The sequence below is a fragment of the Hippichthys cyanospilos genome, chromosome 7 (assembly GCF_059441005.1).
Source record: "Hippichthys cyanospilos isolate Australia breed blue-spotted pipefish chromosome 7, RoL_Hcya_1.0, whole genome shotgun sequence".
In the NCBI taxonomy this organism is placed as follows: Eukaryota; Metazoa; Chordata; class Actinopteri; order Syngnathiformes; family Syngnathidae; genus Hippichthys; species Hippichthys cyanospilos.
This window is the reverse complement of record NC_142375.1, coordinates 15,376,408-15,398,792: the sequence shown is the minus strand read 5'-3', so window position 1 is coordinate 15,398,792 and position 22,385 is coordinate 15,376,408. Positions and strand designations below refer to the sequence as shown.

The window sequence follows — 22,385 nt, the reverse complement described above, 5'->3', positions numbered from 1 at the left end:
TGACCATCTTCCATTTGGAAGATTTGGAAGCTTCGGCTTCGAGGTCTTTACACAAATAAAATTATTAGAAGCAACAGTAATGAATTATAAATATATTCTTGTTGCATTTGATTAGTGCTAATTGCTCTCATGCTTTGGTTCGGGGAAAAATGTGTATTAATATTAAATGGCTATTTGCAAATTGCTATTAGTCTTGTCACTCACGGCTTTCGAAAATATTTATTTTTTTACATAAACCCCTTTTTTTCATCAGATACGTTTTTCTCCTAAACGTAGTCCCAACAGTTCTAAATGGAGTTTCAACTTATTAATAAAGCCACAAGATGTCACTGTTTCTCAGCATTGTTTGGCATGCGCCGTATTATCGCTCGTACGACCGAGTCTTATAACAATAAAAAAATAACTGACACGGTGCTCAGTTGAATCGCAAGGCACATTTATTTCGAAAACAACCATTCACAAAAAAATGTGAACTATCTAACAAAAACTCCGAATCAAACATTAAATAAGATGGCGACAAGGGGACACACAGGGCCGCAAGTGTCGATCAATTACAAATGTTTACATCCATAATTAATATTTGTTGTAAATGACATCAGCTGCCCAGTTTCTCTAGATTCTTCAGATAGCAATAAATATTTAATGATTAATTTCAGCAAGCAAGCTCTATGTTCCTGACCCTAGCAGCTGTGTTTCCCCTCCTCGTCCTAATATGAATGCTGCCAAATGCTACGCATTGTAGCAAGTGCTGGTGGTATCTAGTTAGTAATCAAAGACAAATGTTTGGTGAAAAGAACATTTGAGGATCAAACCAGGATCAGTACAATGACACACTTAAAATGTCCAAAGGGTCCAATTAAAACCTCATCTGCTTCAAAGCTTGTTTGAACTTCATCTATTTAAACTTTACCTCAATTAAATGTATCTGACTGATCAGAATTTTGTGTTTGTGCTATGGCCAAAATCGCCTTTTAGTGAAAAACGCAAAACATGGAGGTTTATGTGAGCCTGTGATCATCTGCCAGGCATCTCATATCAAACCTCAAGTTTCGACTTGAAGAAACAAAAACAAAGAGGTCCTGGATGAGAGTATAGGAAAGTCTTTGCTCTGCCATATATGTTTCTGACAGAAGCCCTATCTTAAAGGCTTAAATGCAAATCATGCATAATTTTACTGTCGTTTAAGTGAACAATTTGGACATCGTCCCTAAATTAAAGGCAATGCTTCTCAAATGGATTGTGACATAAGTATTCATGTTATGAGAACCTCCAAAGTGGAACACAATACGTTCTTTTACACTGGTTGGCTTGTTTTCACGATTGTAAAACTTTTTCAAAAACAACCAGAAATGTGTAAATATAAATAAATAGAACCTTATTTGGGTCACATGTTAATATCCCCATTTATCCAACAAATACAGCAGGAAGCTATGGCAAGGGTCGAATGACTGAAGAAAAAGATTGAGCAAAGGAGTAGAAATTAGAGGCTAATTACACATGCAACGCAAAAACATGACTCCATTATTCTAATGATTATTTCATTGATTCATCAAATATTACAATACCATTTTATTTGAAATTTGTTTTTTAGTGATGGGAAAACGAAGCCTCGACAATGGAAAGCTAATACATCTCCTTTAAACCACCCAGAGGAGTAAAAAGAAATAGTGTGATACAAACCTTTATTTTCCCATCAGTACTGATTATTAACCAATTCCACTTCCTGAGTCCACTCCATTTGTCATTAATGATGTCATTTGGAAAAATGAATGGTGCTTTGAAGCCACACGTTTTGGCCTATCAATAAAGTTGGGGATGAGTGTCAGGTTCACCTGTTAGACATATGTTAGAAAATATACACAAAGAAGGAGAAAAGGCCTTTTTTTCTTTCTCATGCATGAGGAGTACGGAGGAGGACGGCACAAATACAATTCTTCTGCGTTCTGAAGCAGTATCTCCGAACGCCCTCTTTTTAGTCACTCAAGAGGTCGCTAGGTACACAATGAGGGATGCATATTTTCATTATAATGTCCAAACTATATCATTTCAGGGCAGTTTCACTTTGGAGGTTCTGCTGCATCTTTTTAATAGTCAAATCATTATTTGAAAAAAAATCTGATCAGATATTCACAACTATTTTATGCATCTATTGGGGTTTCTTTGTTTTTATTGTTGTGATGCTTGTTGCCGGGATCTTACTACCCTGTGATGCTGATTGAAGAGGAACATGTGAGTAAACAATGTCCAAACAAGTCATTTACAATGCAAGAATAGTATTAATAATAATTATTATAACAATAATGATAACAACCAGCATCCACACAATTTGAATAAATTCATCGCAACTGTAGAAACAGGAATGGCAAAAAGAGGCCGTGAAGCCAACATCTTGCTCATAAAAGACTCTCGATGGCAGTGCTGTACGTTTACTAGTTTGCACATTCCAAACATCCCAGCACAGAATTATTCAAAGATTCATTATCTCTCCTTTTAAATGCACCGGATGTTCTGGTGGACACACCTTTGTATCCTCTCACAATCAACTTTTTTTGAAAAGTCCAAAAAGAGTTGTATCTGAACCCTGAATTGCACTTGCATGGCAGAGATGATGTGCAAGGTCATCCGGAGAAGCCGTCGGACCCTTCGAGGTCGACTGGCGGTCACAACGGGACGAGGCGGGCTTTTAAAAAAGGGCGAGTGGAAGGCAAAAATGGGGAGCTGAGGGATGCGGGCGGGGGAGTGTGCTCCTTACACATTTGTCCGACACTTGGGGAGGATGGGTCCTCCTTCAAGCCTTCTCTTTCTTACTGTGAACGGAGAGACGACACGTGAGAGGACAGGAACAACATGAGGATAAAGGACAGAGTAAGCGCAGACGATAAGCACTTCAAGTGAAAGTCAAGTCAAAAATATTCATTATAATATTGCCTATGCTGCCCCACTAATCTAAACATGGTGGTATGCAGTCAAATCATCCTGTTTTTAATCCATTCTCAAGGGGAGGCCATTTTGCTAATTGCTGTTGATTGAAAATAACATGAGCCGCGAGCAACTGCAGAATGACTGCCGCCTGAGATGGAGGATGGTGGATTTTGCTGCTCGGTTCATATGATATCTTAATTAGAGTGATTTGTTTAGATCAATCATGGCGCAGAACATATTATTTCCTCATAAAGATTTTGACGTGACTTCACCTAAAGTTAAAGGGAACTTTGCTCCTACAGGGTTCATATGCTTCTTTCGAGGTCTTGTCCACATCAAGTGCAGTGATGTATGTCTAATTGATGCATTATGTGAAAGCATCATTCTACTGTTAAAACACATCCAGGACTCCCAATCCACAGTAAATATGAGATAATAATCATAAGTGTAGGCTTGGGGAAAAAAAAACAAAAACTTCTCTTACAATAAGTGGGGTGCTCACTGCGTTGATCGCAATCAAACAGTCGATCAAGAAGTTAAGATTGGTAGACCACGTGACATTGCACGGCATGCAACCCCCCCCCTCCCCCCTCCCCCCCCAAAAAAAAGAACACGCAAACAATGGGGATTAAAGCTACCTACAGATGCACATATCTAACAGTAACTGTACAATATATGACTAATTTCACCCCAAACCCTTCTGTTACTGTGAGGATTAAGAATCTATTATTTCTTTATTACAGTTTCCTTGCCACTTCACACTTCATCTTTTGTTCTCTCAATCCTTTTTTTTTCCATTTAAAAAGAAAAAGGTTTATTACAGAGACGCACACTGTCAAGGTTTTCCTGATTTGAAATGGAGGGAGGGGTAAATTACAAGTCCTGCACCGATTGGTTGATGTTGCGGCGGGGCCCAATCACATGTCTTGTAGGAGTGGCCATAAGATGATTAACTGATTGTCTCACCAGTCTTGTCCAATTTGTTGTTGTACCTCCAGGAGCAGTCTCAGAGTGAACCTCAAACGCAAATGAGAACGTGCGGTGGAAGGAATACGGGGAGGACGAAACAGAGCGTTGAAAAGGTGTTAAAAAGAGGCTTTTGTAATATATTGGAATTTTGAGTGTACTCTGCTTCCCTGTTAACCTGATTGGTCAGCTACGGACTCTACTCTAAATTGACGTCCAAGAGCCGTTAATACGAGGGCATCTCCGTGTTCCCCAAGGGATGGAAATGGGAACTTATAACAGTATATATACACTCTATAAGGTGAAATAATAAAAAAAATGAAAAGTGAGTGTCTCAAATATGTAATGTAGAAACACTTTTCACCTTTTAAAAGCCGCTTGTCAAAGGACTAAGCTAATATTGCTAATCATTAGCGATTGGGATGTATGCTACTCACTAGTGGTAGTCTGAGCTGTAATGGCAGCTCACATTTTATCTTACTGTAGTTCCAACACGGAAACGGACAGTCCCTCATAGATCAAAGGAGGTTGACTGCTTGAATAGTAGATGTTTGGGGAAAAAAAATTAGGCACCCTTGTGGTATATGGCGAAGAATTTGTTTCAATCTCGGTATAACAATAATAATAATTAATTTTGGTAAATCCTGATCTAACAGGCAAACCATTCAACAAGATGCACAAAAAAAACATCCCAGTTAATTCCCTGTCTTTTTTAAAGCACATCATCTCGATTCCAAGCACTTTCAAAACCTCGAAAAGTGTCAACAAGAAGAACCCTGTAGTAGCATAACTCCACCTCGAAGTACACCAATAGCGATTTGAGAGGAAAGTTGAAATAAAAGAAAAGGGGGAAAAAACATTGACTTTGACTGAAGTTTGAATAACAATGCAAAGAGGAAGAAAAATTGAGAGTTGTGCGGTGGAAAGCAGATTTCTTTTGACGGCCAGAGCACCCAGCTGTTCAAGTACACATATTTTTGAAGATGACTTCCTGTCACTGGAAGTGTGTTATGAAAATGAAAGTAAATCGAGGATAATGGCGGTGTTATAATTTCCGTCATTGATGATTGTTCTTTGTTTCTTGATGGAAGGAGGATTTAATACTCAGTGTCAGTGTAACACATCATGTGTTCAAAATGGGCAATTAAAGCATTTAAGCTTGATTCAGAGTGAGTGCTGAGTAAATGTCTTTTCAGAGTCCCGCAATTCATTTCTATTTTTCTAAAAATGGGTGCTGCTGAATGAGTTAAGAATGAATGATTAATTTTTAATAAGGCACTAATGGGATAGCTACTGTATGTTATGAATTACATATTAGGTACAGTATATAATACAAAGAATACTGTAAAAATAATGACACTGATACCCGATCATGAACATGAAGCTCACAATGTTGGGGCCGAAGCATAGTACTGCGTGACTTGAAGGCAGCACAGAAAGTGTTGGAAAGAGCTCAATAGAAAGAACGGAGTCTTTGAAAGGCTGTGTTGCCAATTCCACTGTTGTGGAACAAAAGCGGAAGCTGCCATCAGAAAAAAAGCAAGACCGAAGAGGCACACGTGTTTACTTAGTCTTTGACTTGAACTTTTTCCCAAAGGCCCGTTCCAGCTCAGGGACGGACAAAGTGAGGGTAAAGGAGCCATCGGATTCTGACCTGACAACCCGAGCTTCAAAACGAGAGGAGGAGGAAAAGTTATGTGTGGAAATACGAAGAATTTTGTTGCATATGTACCACAGGCAGTCTAAAATGGATGGCTGGATGGATGAGTGGATAGCAGGTCAGCAGGACCAAGTAGAGAATATATTTTGAGCAACCCTTTGACTAAAATACGTTAACACTGAAAATAAATCCAGTATGTGTTACTGTGATCAATGTTCTGAACTTCAAGATCTCTCCAGTGGTTGAAAAACAACTATAAATTCAACAGGTGCAAGTGCAGATGGCCAATGAGGTAACGCTTCTCTCAAGTACAGTTTTTTTTCCTCTAGTGCTGATGTAATCATTTAAATAAAAATGGTTGACTGCTTCAGCTTTCAGAGTGTAGAGACCGATGATATCACTCTGATTTCATCTGTTAGCATCTGATCAAATTAAAGAATAGGAAAATTAAGTGCAGATAAATTGCTAGCTTTGGTGAAATATAACTATTAACACTGCCAAATGCACAATTTTATTGAGTGGTTGTGTAACCTGTGAGGTCACAAACAGGATTAAAATAAAAGAGCTTTACACTTGAATGTCTGAGGAGTGGCAATATAGCATCAATGTATTGTTTGCTAAAACATTAGCTACACACACAATCTACAAAAAGGAGAGTATTTGGGTAAAAATAAAAATAGATTGTGTTGCTTGGTAAGGAAGTATAAACACAGAAAACCAAAGAACACAATTCCACTTAATTATGAATGAGCAACTTTTATAAATCTTTGACAATCAACATTTATTTTTGTTTTTTCTAATTTAAACTGTGCTAAGCAGTACTTTACTTTCCTCTCTGAACCACCAGTAATCATAGGCAACACGTTCCCTATGGTGAATTAAGGTTCATTTTGAAGCTGGCCTTCACACTGCATTTACATGTGTGCGTAGACGTGTGTATAAATTTGTGAATTTCTTACCAAGGTCATTGTTGTTCATCATGGCGTTGGAGCCTCGGAGGCGCGGGCCCTGCTGGGTGAAATGGTAGCCGAACTTCAGCAATGTGGTATTTTTCTCCAACATGCTTGCAATCTCCATCTCCACCTTATTGCCTAATGGCTGGCTCTGGAGATGAAAGGTACAAATCGTTTCTTCGAGCAACTATTTTATATATTTGCCTTAAGAGAGCAAATTCAAAATCATGGTCAAGGTTAAGGGCAATAAGTCATGACAATGGCAACTGTCTTTATTTGTATATTACAAAAGTGGACTAAACATGGCATGAATATGAAACGATAAAAATACACTAAAATACAAAAAGAGTAGATAAATATTATTAGATAAATCAAGTAGCACAATTACAGTAGTTTAAAATGAATGAACATTGTTGTTGTGCAAATTGTAATGTATTATAAATGTTCACATTCATGCACTTTTAGCCATGCTTTACATCAGTAATTGGATGTGACATTAACACAAAATAGTGTCGCACAATCATCCTTGTCACCAGAAAACTTTAAAAATCATGTTCTCTTGCCGTCAATGCATACTTGCATTGTTGGGCTGTGCAATAAATTTAATTAATTTGTTTAATTAGTCACTTAAAAATTGACTATTTGAAAATGTGCTCAGTTGTGATGTTGAGGTTGTGAGACAGTGGCAGAATGTTGGATGAGCAGAGGATTTTTTTTTTTTTTTTTAAAGATTCAACTTTCTTTAAAGATATATTTTTGGGTCTAATACATTGATTAAAATGAATTAAAACCGTCCCTGCGATCAGCTGCCAACCAGTTCAGTGTGTACCCCGCCTCTTGCTCAAAGACAGTTGGGATTGACTCCAGCACACCCACAACCCATGTGAGAATAAGCCGTCAAGATAATGGATGGATGAATGGATGTACAGTAATTGTCCAGAATGGCTTAAAAAAAAAAAAGTAATTATTGGCCACATCGCCCAGCCATACTGCACAGACAGCCTTTATTCAACTCAATTCAAAAGTGTCCCATTTTCCAGGCATGACAGGTCAACCCAAAATTTAATTCAGCGTAAATCAATTCGTCATGCCTGGAGTGCAAGGCAAAAGATTGATGTAATATAAAATCTTTTGTTATGTTAATGTTATGTATGTTACATGAGAATAGGAGCAGCACTAACACAATACACAACACAATTAAAATAACTATATGATGGAGGGTTTTATCTGTATGGATTTTAAGTTGTACTCAAATATATATCAAGATATCATACAGGCCTAGGATGAAGTGAATGAAAACATCCATTCTGTAACATGTTGCACATATCCGTAAAAAAAACAAAAAAAAACAAAAACAAAACAAACAAAAAACAAAACAGCACCATAGAACCACTAAATACAAAATACGCAGGAATCACAACACTTGGCCAATCTGGCTATGTAATTGCACAAATCATTGTTTGATGCAGCATTTTGGTTGTGAGTATGATATACTTTAAGAAAAGTGCTGAAGAAATATTGATTTTGAACTGCTTTAGATGGCACGGCTCAGTTTTGTACCTGATTGTCAATCTTGAGCTCCAGTAATGTGGTGTTGTACTGCAGTGACTCAATGAGGGCAAGGATTCCAGTCCCTGTTATAAAGTTGGACTCAACATTCAGGCTCTTCAGTGTCGTGTTAACCTTGAGCATCTCCGCCAGGGCCTGATAACACACACAGCACGCACAATTAATCATCTGTTCTTTTCTTTGGCAGCATTCACACGTGTACCCTTCCTATGGTTTCCAAAAGTCAACAAATTACGCGAGCATCGAAACATGGAATCTGCGTGCGTGTTTTGCTTTTTCTCACGTTTTGTGTGGGTTTCATTGTGGAAATTTGACATTTTAAAATAAGTCGTCTATTTCAAAACATTCAATCCACTATTGTTTATCTGTGGCTACCGTTTATTGAAAATGTATACAGTATTTTTATTATTTTTCGTCTAATAAAATCCATATTTACGTTCCCATATGAACGTAATAGAGCAAACATATGATACATTCCAAAGGAAAAAAAAAAAAAAAAACCCAGAATGTACTTACAAATGCTACAGGGTCATTGCTTCTGGTTCCAACAATACTGAACCTTTCCACCACCGTGTTCTCAATCAGAGCCTGAGCGTACGCCTTTAAAGTCGGGATGGGGATATTCTAAAAATAGATCAAATGAAATAGAACCACAGTGGGAACATTACAGCTAACAATTTGCTATCAATAAATCAATGTGTCTTAAAACACTGTACATGCCCACACACTCACAGACACACTATGATACCTTGATGTTGTTGAGGTTGACCTCTACAAGGTCAGGGTCATTCCTTTTCATTCTTATGAGCGTGTCCTCCACGTCAGTTGAATTGGGCTCCTCATCGGGAACTGGTTTATACTGGGTGGACTGGATCACGCCTGCGACACACTTAAAGTTACTACAACCTTTAAGTATAGGAACACACCGCAGTAAAACACCAACAGAGACCACAAAGACACTAAGAGTTGGGCTTTCAATAGGTGAATACATACATATATATATATATACATATATATATATATATATATTATATATATATATATATATATATATATATATATATATATATACACACACACACATCCATAGCCATCAAGAGGCTATGAATATGGGAATTTCATCCAATCAATCAGATTTGACAGGACCCACCATAATCTTCTGACCATACGGTGAGATATTTGCAATGGCTACATATACAACTTGAAAGGAAAACATACATAATTGAAGTCTTCAAGCATTTCCTTCATTACTATGTGTATGTGCCAAAGAAAGCATAGCATTCTGTGCTATTCATGGTTATACAGTACTTTAGTTTCCCACGGTCAGTTGTCACATTGATGAATGAACCACCACATCAAACTGAGGTGAACAGTTTTACGAGTACATCAATCTGGCATTTAAAATAGGCTTCGTATTGCAAAATAGGGACATAAAGAGATTGAAATGTGATTTTCTAGAAAAGCAAATAAGAAAAATGGTGTCGCACCGAAATCCACAGTATTTCTCAAACAAAGTTTGCTACAGAACAGAAAGAAAGCATAGGAAATGAACTGATTGTTTGCCCCACTCCCCCTCACAATCTTCGGTAATGATCTTATTTAATGAGCTGTCAAATTCCCTTCAACAGTTTACTTGAACAGGGAGACTATTAGTAAAAAAGAAATAACGTATTCACATTGTTCAATTTCTATTTTTCTAAAAACCTTGTGTGTGTTCAGAGAAACACTTTAAATGGTGTGTATGTGCGTGTTACATACTGTTAAGGCCTTGCTTGTTGACTATGGTGCTGCTTGCCAGAGCTTCATAGTATTGCTGGTTACTCATCAGAGTGTGCATGCCCAGGATGGCTGGGAAAGGAAAGGATTGCAGACAGGGTGGAGGTCATCAACAAACAGTAAGCAGGGACAAATTAAAACATGAACTGGAACACAAGACCAGAGTCATATAAAAAGTGCATTGACATGCTCACTTGACCACCATGCGAAAAAGCTGAGAACGAGATATATAGACACATATATAGTTACTGTACAAGTAAGTCAAACAGAGAGGTTTGTATCGCGAGGTAAGCAACTTACTCAGTGGTTCTCAAAGTGGGGTCCGCGGCCTGACTGCAGTGAAATAATTTTGGTGTTTTGGAACTGATTTAGTCCATCTTTTAACAGTTAAAGATTTGTGCCTTGTTTGGTTTAGACTTTGTTTTTGGCGCCGCCTCTGGCCGCTGTTGATAGTGCATTGATGGTGTTATGGTATGGATTTCTGTGTAATAATTAATGACACAGTGTTACTTGTATGCAACCGCTGTAAATGCTTAGAATACATAAAGATAAAACATTAAAATGATTGGCAAATATTGGCCATTAAGTCGATTACTTTGGGCCAATGTTTGAAGGGCCATAATTGACTAATTTAATCAGACGGCTGATTAATTGCTCAGGCCCTACTATTACAACTACTAAATATAAGTGGGCGATCCCTTGAAGCCCTGTTTCCACCACCATTTCCAGGAACTACTTGCAACTAAAAAGTTCCTGTGCCCTATTGTGTAATACAGCTTATTTATAACTTCCTGTAAATCATAGGTATCGATGTCCATTCCTAGCGGGCTAGTATCCTGCATCTTTTCCAGGTATCTCTCACCAACACACCTCATTCAAATGATTAGAATGATATTCAAACTCCTGCTTATCTTGCTTATGAGATAATGATCCAATCAGGTGTGTTGGGGAAAGGCACCCGAAAAAAATGCAGGATACTGCCCCTCGAGGACTGGAGTTTGACTAACTATATCTATAAATATCTATAAATATTTATATCTATAAATCTGTAAATCTTGATGTAATGTTGGTTGTATAATAAAGTAATATGATAGGAATATGATAGTGAGTGACAAAAAAAAATCAAATTTTCCATAGCTGCAAATAGCATGCAAAAATTAAACTTCTTGGATATGTACTCAATCACAGTCATCTGTGCAGAGCTTGAGCAATGTCTCTATTATTTTCATGCCAATACATGCATGCAAGCTGCAGATACCCTGTATAGTGCCCAGCTAACAATGATCCAGCAGAGGCGGAAGAAGTGAGGGGGTGATGAAGAGGAAGGGTGATGGGGTGATGGAGGGAACACTAAGGGGGAAAGGAGAGGAGTTAGCTGGAAAGGATGAAAATCTCAGCTGCTAGTATGGGAAATCATGATGGGCTCCATATTGAATGGTTAAAAACATTAAATGAAATAGCATTAATTATGAAATACTAGTATTTAAATGAGAGGTGTGAGAAAAGAAAAACTAATATAATATGCAGAAATAGCTAACGGTATTACGCTGCATTGTGCTAACAGGAAGTTTATCGAATTTGTTACCTGCTATATCGCAAAGTTCAGCATCGGTAGCACTAGCAAGTGCTTCTTCAAGCTCAGGCTCCAGGGTCACATTCTCCATAATGGGGTCCACCATCTTTTTCGGCACCCAGGCCTTCCCTGCACAAGAAAAGCATGTCTATGCATCCATCACTTATCTCATTCACGCTCATATTAATGCCTATGAAAGAGGTTGTCAGTATTTGGCCTCATGGACAAAAAAAACTGTTTCCACTTAGTAAGTGTAAAGACGTTTGTGTGCGTTTGCAGCCTGCTCTGTCTAACGTCACACTCTGTTCTGTTGTGTTCAACCTCTGCCAACTTGTGTTTGGATTGCCATGTAAACAGCTAAAAGGAAAAAATAGACACTTTCAGACTTCAGTGGCGCAAGCCTGCTTTGGAAGAAAATGGATGGATGGACAGAGTGCAAACATAAAGAGGAAGCTTAATTGCCAATGGTACGGGACGTATCGTTACATAGCCATAAAATTTGTCATGGGAGTGAATGTATGTTTAATTCAAGTATTAGGTGAAAATCCATAATATTATTACATGTAATACACCAGGGATTCACACGTGCTTGCTCGGTGGAGATATTTATACAAATGCAACGATTTGATGTAGGCTAAAAACACCGTCACAGAATTTCATAATGGTGTCCTTCTAGACTAGATTTTCATGTGCAGCTAAGAATCACCCTTCTATAACCAATGGAACTTTGAGAGGTAGGCTTTTGATTTCAGATAGTCAAAAGCTTTTGATTTCAGATAAGGTCAAAAGCGTTTAATTTTAAGAGGAATAAATACAGCAATACATAACAATGTTGCTAGGTTACCTCTCTTTTCCCCAGTGAAAGGGACCAGGTCTTCCCTATCTGGATGTTCTTTGGCTTGTTTCTCCAGATGGGCCAGTAGGTCGTCTCTCTGGAACGTTCCAGTGGGCGCTTTCTTAGTCTGGTCCTTCTGACGCATCCCGGCAGGCAACAGCGCATTCTAGTCAACAATGAGAATGTACAGCATTCTAAACATTGGTACACTACATTTTTTTTTTTTTAGCTATGATGTTACCATATTAATTTGTTGTTGTTGTTGTTGTTATCAGGTTTACTGTCGTCTATTTAGGTTCATCAGGTTGCATTTAAAGTCATTTAAACTGAGGTCTGTGGATCAGGAACCTTTTTTTAGGCCAATGGTGATGTTTGTCAGAAAAAAACAACAGAGTATGAATAATCTGATACAGATTACTAATTAATCAACTGATTGTTTTTAATGAGATTGGATAAAATAGCATTTGTTTCTTCCCAAGTGCATTTCTATAGGTATCAATTACAGTATATGTGGATTTTCACTACTCATGGCCGGTGTGGTAATTATTCGTCGTGAACAGCAATAGTCAACACCAAATATATTGTTTAAAAAATAAAAAAAAATCTTTTGGTTCCCAGAAAATGTTGTGTGGCGCAATAATGATGTTATTCATGTTTTATGCGTTTTTGTTACTACTAGTTGAATGGCTGTCATATTTAACACATCTCTACTTAATTTACGTTACATGTGTATTTTAGGATTTTTTTATTTTTGTAAATAAACTGTGACTTTACATTGCATGTAAATTAGTGACATAAAGTTCAATTCTTTACACAACTTCATTGTATTGTTCACATGATCATTGCTTGCAAAAATTAAGATTTGCTTTTTTGAGTGACTGATTCGCAGAATGAGCTTTTAAACCAATTTAATTATACAGTATATACTTAGGATGCATGTTTTTTGTGTAATAAATAATGACAACAGTGTTCCATGTCTATACTGTAACTAGTGTAAATGGTTTACTTAGATAAAGGTGAAAAGTTAAAGTAATTGGTAGGTATCAGCCGTTAGCCTGATTATTTATGGCTGATGTTAGAAAAGCAATAATCAGCTGATTTTATCGGCCACACAATTAGCAGGTCAGGCTCTGGTACTCATTTAATACCAGCTATTTTCAGACACTCCTTTACCCTAAAATTTGATGTAAATTTGATGTAAATATGTACCAAGGATTGAATGTCTGGGCACTATAAAAATACATATTAAACATAATTGGTAATATTGTACTATACGCTATAGACTCACTGGAGATTGAGATTAAGTTTTTGAAAATGCATAAGAATGGCCCTTTCAAAGCTTTTCCAATTTGATTAACACCGCCTGAAAATGATTGTGCTTAATCTTAAAAACCTGTAATTGTGGTTGTAGTATACAGCAAGGTACATTGCACAAAACTGAGCTATGCTTACCTAATGTCATGTCCAGTGAGTTTACAGTATACGCTATACTTGTGCACAAATGTGGACAGAGAAAATTCCCACAGTTTTCCTGCGTCCCATTGTTATTTTTAACCGAAAGGCCCATTTAAAAATGAGCTCTGACAAGCTCTGCTTATAGCTTGATATCTTATCTTTGCTCTCAACACTTTATGGCCTCACTCTCTTCTCTTCTCGTGATTCATCTAGCCTTTTCAAGCTACCTTCAGCTTGCCTCCGCACGCCGTCAAAAGCACAGACGACAATAATGAACAAAATCTCTGCCGTCGTATTCAAGTGGGGCTTCAAATGGATTCTCACGGCACATAGCAGCATTTAAAGGAAAGCTGTGGTATATATCACACTGACACTGCCAGGCTTCTCATATCAGTTACATCACTCCACTGTGTTATTTTTAACGGTGTGAGACTCACTTGTTCTCTCTTCTCCAGTCTAACCGCGACTTCTCTGCTTTCACTTAAACAGTACACCTCAGTACCTCATCTGGTAAGCATTCACACAGCAGCCACTGGCCGGCTCAGATAGAGACTTAGTGAGTCTTAGCTGACACCAAAACATGACAACACCATGCAAGTCCCAGAGGCTGTCCTCAGAAATCCCACAGACACACTTCAGTACCTTGTACATCTTCCCAAATGTCAAATGAGGCATGCATACTGCATTAAATGATTTTCATACACAACCGGTTGTCTCAAACATGAAGAGGTTGGCTAAAATGCAGTATTTCAGCTAATGATTCATTCTCATTAATTCTAATGAGACCTCAACTTAGTGAACATCTAAAAATGATCAACTTGCCCTAATTTGGATTTTGTGTGTCTGTGTGCGTGTGTTTTTTCTTCAGATGCGTTGTGACTGCAGGAAATACAATTGAATGATAATGATAAAGGATGAAGAACAAGAATGCTACAAAAGATCTATTAATATGCAAATAATTTGACCAAACAGGTGATTACTTAGTGCTGTAAATGATCACTTATACCACATTTTAACAATATTTTTAGAACACTTGCCTCTTCTCTCTGAATGACTGTATTTCAGACATCCTCAGAGTTAATAGTTGTACCTCATTTGAGTTTTACTTCAGTTCAATTTAAACTGGTTAACTTTACTGTATGTTTGCATGTAGAGGCGAAGCAATTACCTAACAGCTAATCCTTTATTAAAGTCATTCATAATTATTTTGGATGAATTGTGAATATATTTCAGGCAATGTTTAAGATTAGATCAAATATTTGGCTCGAGTTGGTCTAACTCTCCACAGACTTGCCAACGTTGCTAGGAATAGATGTAGGCAGACCTGCTGGGAAGACTGCAGTGTTTTATTTTTTCAGACCAAAAGGGTACTCGACTGTTCCGTAATGGGTTATGCTCGTAAACTGGTGCAAAAAGGTACGTACGCACTTCCCGTGTTTGCGTCATAAAGTCCCCGTGGGCTACATAGCGTTGGCATAAGTCTGTGACACACAAACAAATGCGCAAGCACAAGGAATGATCGACATACAGTCATCCTCCACTTGTTCCATTTCGGGATTGAGGAGACGATTACAGCTGCTGTCACCGCTTTGACTCATGATCACTAACAGTATTACATACTGTACAGTATGCCAATTGCTGCAATGAAGCCATCAAAGACTGCAACTTGAATGTAGGACATTTATCTGCGTGGGCGCGTTGTCCCCAATTTACAGGCGAACAGGATCCTATCTCAGGTGGACTGGATCTATTCTTATTTACAATTCAGAGCCTTTAGAGAGCAAAACAAGCTTGTTTATAGGATGTGAGAGGAAGCTGGAGCTAGTGGAGAAAACACAAGCCACAGAACTTGTCCATTGTACTGCCCTCATTTTTGATTCAGTGAAGGAAAATTGTGCAGTACTTGTGGCACCATAAGTGAAGTTGTTTTGCTGTCTATTGCTGTGGTTGACAAAGGTTAGAGGCACTGCAGTGTACTGTCGTGGTGATGATTAGGGCTGGAAAAAAAAGTCAACCAAGTCTGGTAAGTCAACTTTAAAAATAGGTTGCCTTGAAGCTCTGCAGGAACAATTGTTTGCGCCAGCCTTTTCTACACGGACCGGTCTTGCAGACATACAGAGTTTTGCAATAGCAGCAAGGAAGAATGACTCCCCAAAAAATGATGTCACAAGTTTGGGATCATTTCCAATTCAAAAAGAGTGATAACGTAAAGTAATATTGTATTTTTTTTCAAAAAAGAACTGTACTTCAATAATGTTGTCATGTCTGCAAAGACCGCCTTGATGTATGGCTCCATTTCTCGTGTTGGTGCACCACATAGTGGCCAAATGGACGATTTTTTTTCTATGCTTAAAAACACTGATTTAGTATTTATTGGAGCTTTCATTAAAGACACAATTAGCACATGAAGCTTCCCAAAGAATGTTGTGAACTTTCAAAAAGCACTAGGGCTGTATTATCAAATGTCACCTGTCACTACAAACAATCTATTGTATCAAGATCGAAACGTGCCATGTCTACTCTGATAAAAACGACCTCTCCAGACCTCTTTGTAGCTAACAGGCAACTGCACTCTCAAGTTTACATCTGTAATGTACATATGGATATGTATTAATGAAGTAACTATTAGTTAGTGTTTGTTTACCTAAAAGATAGTGATGTCCTTCATGAAGCAATGAAGCTTTTCAGTCATTTGGTTTGCATTTGGCAGTGAATAGCACGTCTGCCTCACAGTTAAAGGGACACGAGTTCAAATCTACCTCGGTCCGGTCTTCCTGTGTGGAGTTTGCATGTTCTCCCCAAGCCTGTATGGGTTCTCTCCAGGCACACCCCACACTCCAAAAAAAATGCATGACAGGTGTACTGGACACACTAAATTGTCCTTAGGTGTGATTGGGTGCATGAATGGTTGTTCGTCTCTGTGTGCCCTGCAATTGGCTGGCAATCAGCGCAGGGTGTTCCCCACCTACTGCCCAAAGTCAGCTAAGATAGGCATCAGCAAGACTGTGACCCTTGTGAGGATAAGCGGCTGTAGAAAATGGATGGATGGATGTCTGTGCATGGTTCAAAGCTTCATGTTGTTTCATTTGGTCTATGGCTTTATCAAGAGGTCTATGGCTTCATCAAGAGGTTCGTAAGCCCATAGTAACAAACAAAAAAAGAGCGAATATGGCCAACGCCGATTAGTGTAAATTCTACTTCCTTGTAGAATTACAGCTTGCGGCTATATTGTTGGCCCATAATTTCAGCTCACCAGTAACGCTCTGTGCTCCCGACATGGTAGCAGCCTCCGCCAGCGGGAGGCTGACTGCTTGAAAAGTAGATCTAGGCCAAAAAAGTTCAGGCACACCTAGTTTAAAAGGTGTTTCTTAACTGTGTTGGCCCACTTGGTTTTATTTCATTACGAGAAATGCTCATGGGCCGCTGTATTGCCTCTGTTAATCCACAGTACACCACTGAGCACAGCTCACTAACAATATAACAAATGGCCCCACAGTTGGCACCCGACAACATCTTAAACACTATGACTCATCACAATAACAGAGCTGTAGGTGACGTTAATATGTTGAGTCAACGTGCTCCACAGTACTAGGGCCTGCATGACTCCATAACTCTACGGTGACGCTAGCAGCACACTGGCAGAAAGTAGACTTACATCAGGGTCCAGCTCCTCCAGTTCATCTTCTAACCGCTGCAGCTCTTCTTCGGAGAGCTTCATGAGGAGCTCGTCCTCGTCGATGTCTCTGTACTTCTCCATCTCCTTCCTCAACACTGACATGATGACACACCTGCTAAAACAAACACCAATGTCACAATGACATTGACCCAGGGCCAATTTAAACTTGACTTGACTCAAGGGCAGCAAAGGGTTCTAAAATTTGACAAAAGGGCCGGGCTTGGAGCAGGTGGACGGAGTGTTTTGATAATCTACCTCATAGTGGGACATCTGGAAAATTTGCTTTAATTTCAATCGAAAATTAACAAAAGCATTGCGTCCCATGTACTTAACCTTTTATGGAAGTGACTCTTCCAATGACTGAAAATTAGATGAACAAAATACTTTTTTTTTTAAGCACTGATCGTTCCAGAATCCTTCAGGATATTTACACTATCACTCTCCTCATGACTGATAAATTTTTTTCAAGGTCGGCGGGCTGGATTAAAGCACTCAATGGGCCGCATATGGCCCCTGGGCCGTAGTTTGTCTTTGGGATTTGCTGCGCAACATTTGTGTCATGGGTTCTTTGATGGATGAACGGATGGTCTGATTGGTTATGCATTCAAATACAATAAATGAGAAATAACAATGAATGAACATATAAACGTTTAAAATTTTGGCTTGGATAAAGTGTTTTATACTTAGTGGGGAAAAAAAATCAAGTTGATTATACAGTCATGTGTGGTACATAGCGCACAAGCATGAAGCAAAGGGCGCAGAGGAAAAAAGGGATGTTATCTTACCGTAGGAAAGGCTTTCAAAAGAGAAATACAATGTCAGATGAGCAGCTGGGACAACTCCACATCCGTTGTGAAGGCTGAAGAATAATATCTAAAAATGGAAACATATCAGTTGGGGGGAAAGTGCATTTTGTTTATTGCTACTCATCAGTATATCAAAAGAACAAATGTTTACCTTTCCCTGCAAACTGAGACTGTATTGACCTGCAGAAAGGTAGAACGTTTACAGAGAGCTTAGGCTTTACTATCAAAATCACCTTTTTATTTTTCATTTGACCAAAATTTGGGTAACATTGGATCTTCAGAAAATTTTTTCTCTCGATCACCAACAAAACACATTTTGGAGTACTGATAGCTAGCAGGCTGCTACTGTAGCTAGGCTAACAAGAAGCCATCACATTATATATATATATATATATATATATATATATATATATATATATATGCAAAAAAATAGTGAATATAGAACCTGTGGGTGCCGAGCCGCGAGTATGCCAGGGTCCACCGCTTTTTGTTGTAATATCACAATTCACCACTAGATGACAGACTTAGTTGTGCTATCTGCCACATATAGCGCCGAATACAACTTAAGTAGGCCTAGTTAAGTAGTATTTTTTTGCAGATTTGGAATGACGTACAGCAGTGTTTTTCAATCCCTGTGCCGCAGTGTTCCGTGGGATATAGCCAGAAACACTACTGGAAACAATGTGTGGTTGTCGGCCAAGGAAGTAGTATGTTGCAGCATAATAGTGTGATAAATACTCGTCACCAATAGACGGCAGCACAGTACTTTGAGGCAAGATCTTTAAGAGCTCTCTTTGGTTCCCGTTGATAAAAATTATTAGAATGATATTGATTGATTGATATTGATATTGTTTTTATAGCCTACAGGGTTCGACATTTTAAAATTTTCATCTGGTAGCGCGTCTTCAGATATGTCAGAGGAATAACGCGTGCCTTGACCGAACAAAGGTTGAAACAATGATAATAATGATAATAATCGCACATTGTGTGAGTTGATTTTTGTGAAAAATGCAAAAAAATGAGTTGGTATGCTGTAGAGAAGTTTTGTGCCATCCTTAGTTGTTTTTATGCAATTGGGCTTTATACACAAGAAACAATATCTCAGCATGTGGTTATTTTGTTTTTTGCTTGAAATCGTTTCGGTGGTGGGTTTTCTATACCTGCTTTGAGAAATGTAATGTGAAAGACAAAATGCTGTAAAAGCACATATTTTGTCCACATTTTTACCATCCATCTGGGAAGGAATTGTTTGTTCCTACAATTTAAGATGCCCATCTCTGCTCTAGTTAACATGAGTAAAAAAAGTAACTTAATAGGGCCCGCATCTAATGTGATATTTAATAAATCAAACTAGGTAAGAAAATAAACTTTTCTGGAGACAATGCTGCACTAAATAATTTCTATTTGATTATCAATGTTGCTCAGGCTGAATGGTGGGGAGGTTGAGACAAGTTTTCAAAAGCTAAATTGAAGAAGTGGGCTGAAATCCAAATAATGCTGTGGAAGAAGCTGACCTGCTCTGGAGATAGCAAACAGAGCTGAGCCTGTATTTATGCAGCTTTCCTAAAAGCTCTACAAATTGGGGTACAATGCACAAACTAACTTAGAAAAAAATAAGAGCAGTCATCAGCCACTGACTGATTAAAGGTGAAATTGTGTTTTACTTTCATTGCGCAAAATATTTTCTTTTAAACAAAATAAACGTAATGTTTATTAACTACAAAACACTGGCCTGTAAAGATCTCCAAAGAGTAGCCAAAAAAACTCTTCGCAGCTAATAAATCAACCAACAAAAACAGAGCAGGCAGCAGGACTTGTTGTTAAAATGTTGAGAAGACTAATCCTGCTCAGTGTCTTCAGACAGTCACAGCACATGATGTCAGCGTCATTAAAAACAGCAGCCTCACGCACAGTTACTTTATATGACAGCAGATGTGAAAGATTTCATTTTAGTAGCATTTCTTTCTGCCAAAATGCGCCAAAATACTAATCAAAACTCTCAAAACAAATAGCATCATTTAAATTATAACCTAGAAAGCAGAAGTTCTCAAACGGGAATATGTGAAGGCCACTTCAGGAGTACGTGAGATTTTAACAGGGTTTTTGCTGGTATCTGTAAATATAATGTGACGCTTCTTACTTTCATTACAGGAACAGTACATTTTTCTTTTTAAGAGCAAATTAAAAAAAAAAATGCCGCAACTTATTGCTTAACTATGTAATAGTGGCTCATTTGCAAAATGTTAAAAGAATTATACTGATGCGCATTGTCAATAGCAACACAGTTTTTTGGCGGACCAGTCAGAAATAAAACAGATTGCGTTACATGACCTTGAGTGGCTGAAATTACACATTGAGTTACCGCTACAAATGTAGTTCCAAAGTTTATTAAATCGAACATGGATTGAACAACACTCTTTTAAGGTTTCTCCTTTTTACAGCTGGGATATTTGGCTGAAAAAAAGAATTCAAAGAGAGTAGGTACATCATTGGAAAAAAAATAAGGTTAGAAACCACTGCTATAAAGCATTAAATGTGTGTTTTGTTTTTTGGTGTTTTAGGACATGATCTACCTGTATACATTTTACTGATCGGTCCAATACTAGCTGTATATAAGCATATTTTGCATTATTATCATAGAACTGGTTGACGAGAAAACCATTGGCACTATAATACAGGAAATGCGTTCTCATATGAAAAGATTGTGACACAATCTAATTTCCAATGTGAACATCGTCAAAATAGTAGTCAACTTTCTCAAACATTTGCAAGTATACGGATGAATCATGAGGGCAGAAAAGTGTGACCTTGCATGTTGCAAAAGGTCATCTATCTCCAGTATGTTGTGCAGACACAGTTGCACAAGTAGGTCACAGAAGAACTGATGGCCAACATGCCATCAGACAACTGTTACATCTCACAGCACTTGTTGACTGATCCTAATTATGCAAGGGTGTGCACTGCGCTACTCATACACGTTATATATTACTGAAACCCTTTTCAAACTTGTGCGAGGAAACCTAAAGGTTTTTGCATGGGCATTGATTTACCATCATGCAGTACGATAAAGATTGATGCAGTTTATCAATCCAGTGTTAATAGGTCAGTTTAACATAGTATAGAATGGAGTCCTAAGAGGGACACAGAAATGACGTCAAAACAAAGTGAACTGTCATCATCTCAAGTTATAAATTCGCAGAACTGCAATGACAACATTTATCTAAACTTGCACATTACATTTGTCTAAGACAAGTGGTAACTTTCCCCAAGTAAAGTCTTCCCAGGCAGCACGATTATTTTGCGTGTATTTACGTACCTCCTGCAGCGCTATTTATAGCCGGACGGTCCGGCTGGGTGACAGAAGCACCGAATACTTTGACCAGATATGGTTCCCTCAGAGCGGCGTGGAAAGGCGTCGCAGGCTGCCCCTCAACGGCTACACGAAGCGGGGATCGAACGCAAGACCCCTCGACGCCAAACCGTCCATGCCCCGCGGCGCAACTACACTGGGAATTGTTGCAGAATGGAGCGCTCTCGCAATTGTTGCCTCCCTGTCACCAGGTTTCAGTAGGAGGTTTGAAGAGGCTCGAAGTCATCTCCCGCAAAGGGCAAAGCCGAGAGGACCACCTCCCAACGTAAGCACCCCCCACCCCACCCGCACCGGCCGCATTGTCACTCGGGTGGTGACACTCAGCCCCTCATATTTAACAGTGGTGCATTGAGATATAAGTTTAATCCATTTCAGACCTACGCTCGTAACTCAAACGCTACCATCTCAAATCATCTTGAATTAAGCTGCAGCATCACTGAGCTAGCAACGCCTGTTTAATTTTAGCATGTCAGTGACGTTCATCAGTTTATTAAAGTGTTGCTTTAATTATAAACAACCCCTCAAAATATGTTGTCCGCAGTGTTGGGAGTAATGCATTAAAAAATAATTACATTGATGCGTTACTTTTTACTATAATGCCATAAAGTAATATATTACACAAAAATAGCAATACTTTTCAAATGAAAGTAATGCATTACAATGCATTTTTAACCTGAAAGTGGTGTGTGTTACTTTGAAATGGCAGTTATAAGTAATAAATGATGCATTAGTTTACTTGCCCAACAATGACTTGTCTTTTCAATTAGGGAGTGATGGCAAATCCAGGTCCAGAAGTTAAAACCCCTGCCACAGTTTGGCTGAAA

At 38.4% G+C, this 22,385-nt stretch overlaps 1 protein-coding gene across 5 annotated transcripts; it reads right to left on the bottom strand.

Annotated features, from left to right (window-relative positions):
* Positions 1–415: 415 nt before the first annotated feature.
* On the bottom strand, positions 416–21,804 carry tmod1 (tropomodulin 1). Of its 5 annotated transcripts, none has more exons than XM_088420268.1 (13): positions 21,508–21,804; positions 18,343–18,371; positions 18,171–18,258; positions 17,365–17,500; positions 12,264–12,420; positions 11,432–11,548; positions 9,829–9,918; positions 8,819–8,949; positions 8,587–8,694; positions 8,062–8,205; positions 6,508–6,652; positions 5,456–5,555; positions 416–2,807 (listed from the first exon to the last, which is right to left on the bottom strand). In XM_088420268.1, the coding sequence occupies exons 4-13, from the start codon at positions 17,485–17,487 to the stop codon at positions 2,789–2,791; spliced, it is 1,134 nt and encodes a 377-aa protein (XP_088276394.1). In that variant the 5' UTR covers positions 17,488–17,500; positions 18,171–18,258; positions 18,343–18,371; positions 21,508–21,804; the 3' UTR covers positions 416–2,788. The 5 variants fall into 5 exon arrangements, with proteins under 5 accessions (XP_088276394.1, XP_088276392.1, XP_088276395.1 ...); XM_088420266.1 differs by having other exon boundaries at positions 17,365–17,497; XM_088420269.1 differs by lacking the exon at positions 5,456–5,555 and having other exon boundaries at positions 17,365–17,497.
* Positions 21,805–22,385: the final 581 nt, after the last annotated feature.

Excerpts from the sequence above, each read along its gene's own strand:
- tmod1 (XM_088420268.1), bottom strand. The coding sequence starts at position 17,487 with ATGTCAGTGTTGAGGAAGGAGATGGAGAAGTACAGAGACATCGACGAG. Across the intron at positions 8,206-8,586 it reads GCAATGACCCTGTAGCATTT|GCCCTGGCGGAGATGCTCAA; the intron begins GTAAGTACATTC and ends GTGTGTTATCAG. Across the intron at positions 6,653-8,061 it reads AGCTCAAGATTGACAATCAG|AGCCAGCCATTAGGCAATAA; the intron begins GTACAAAACTGA and ends TTTCATCTCCAG.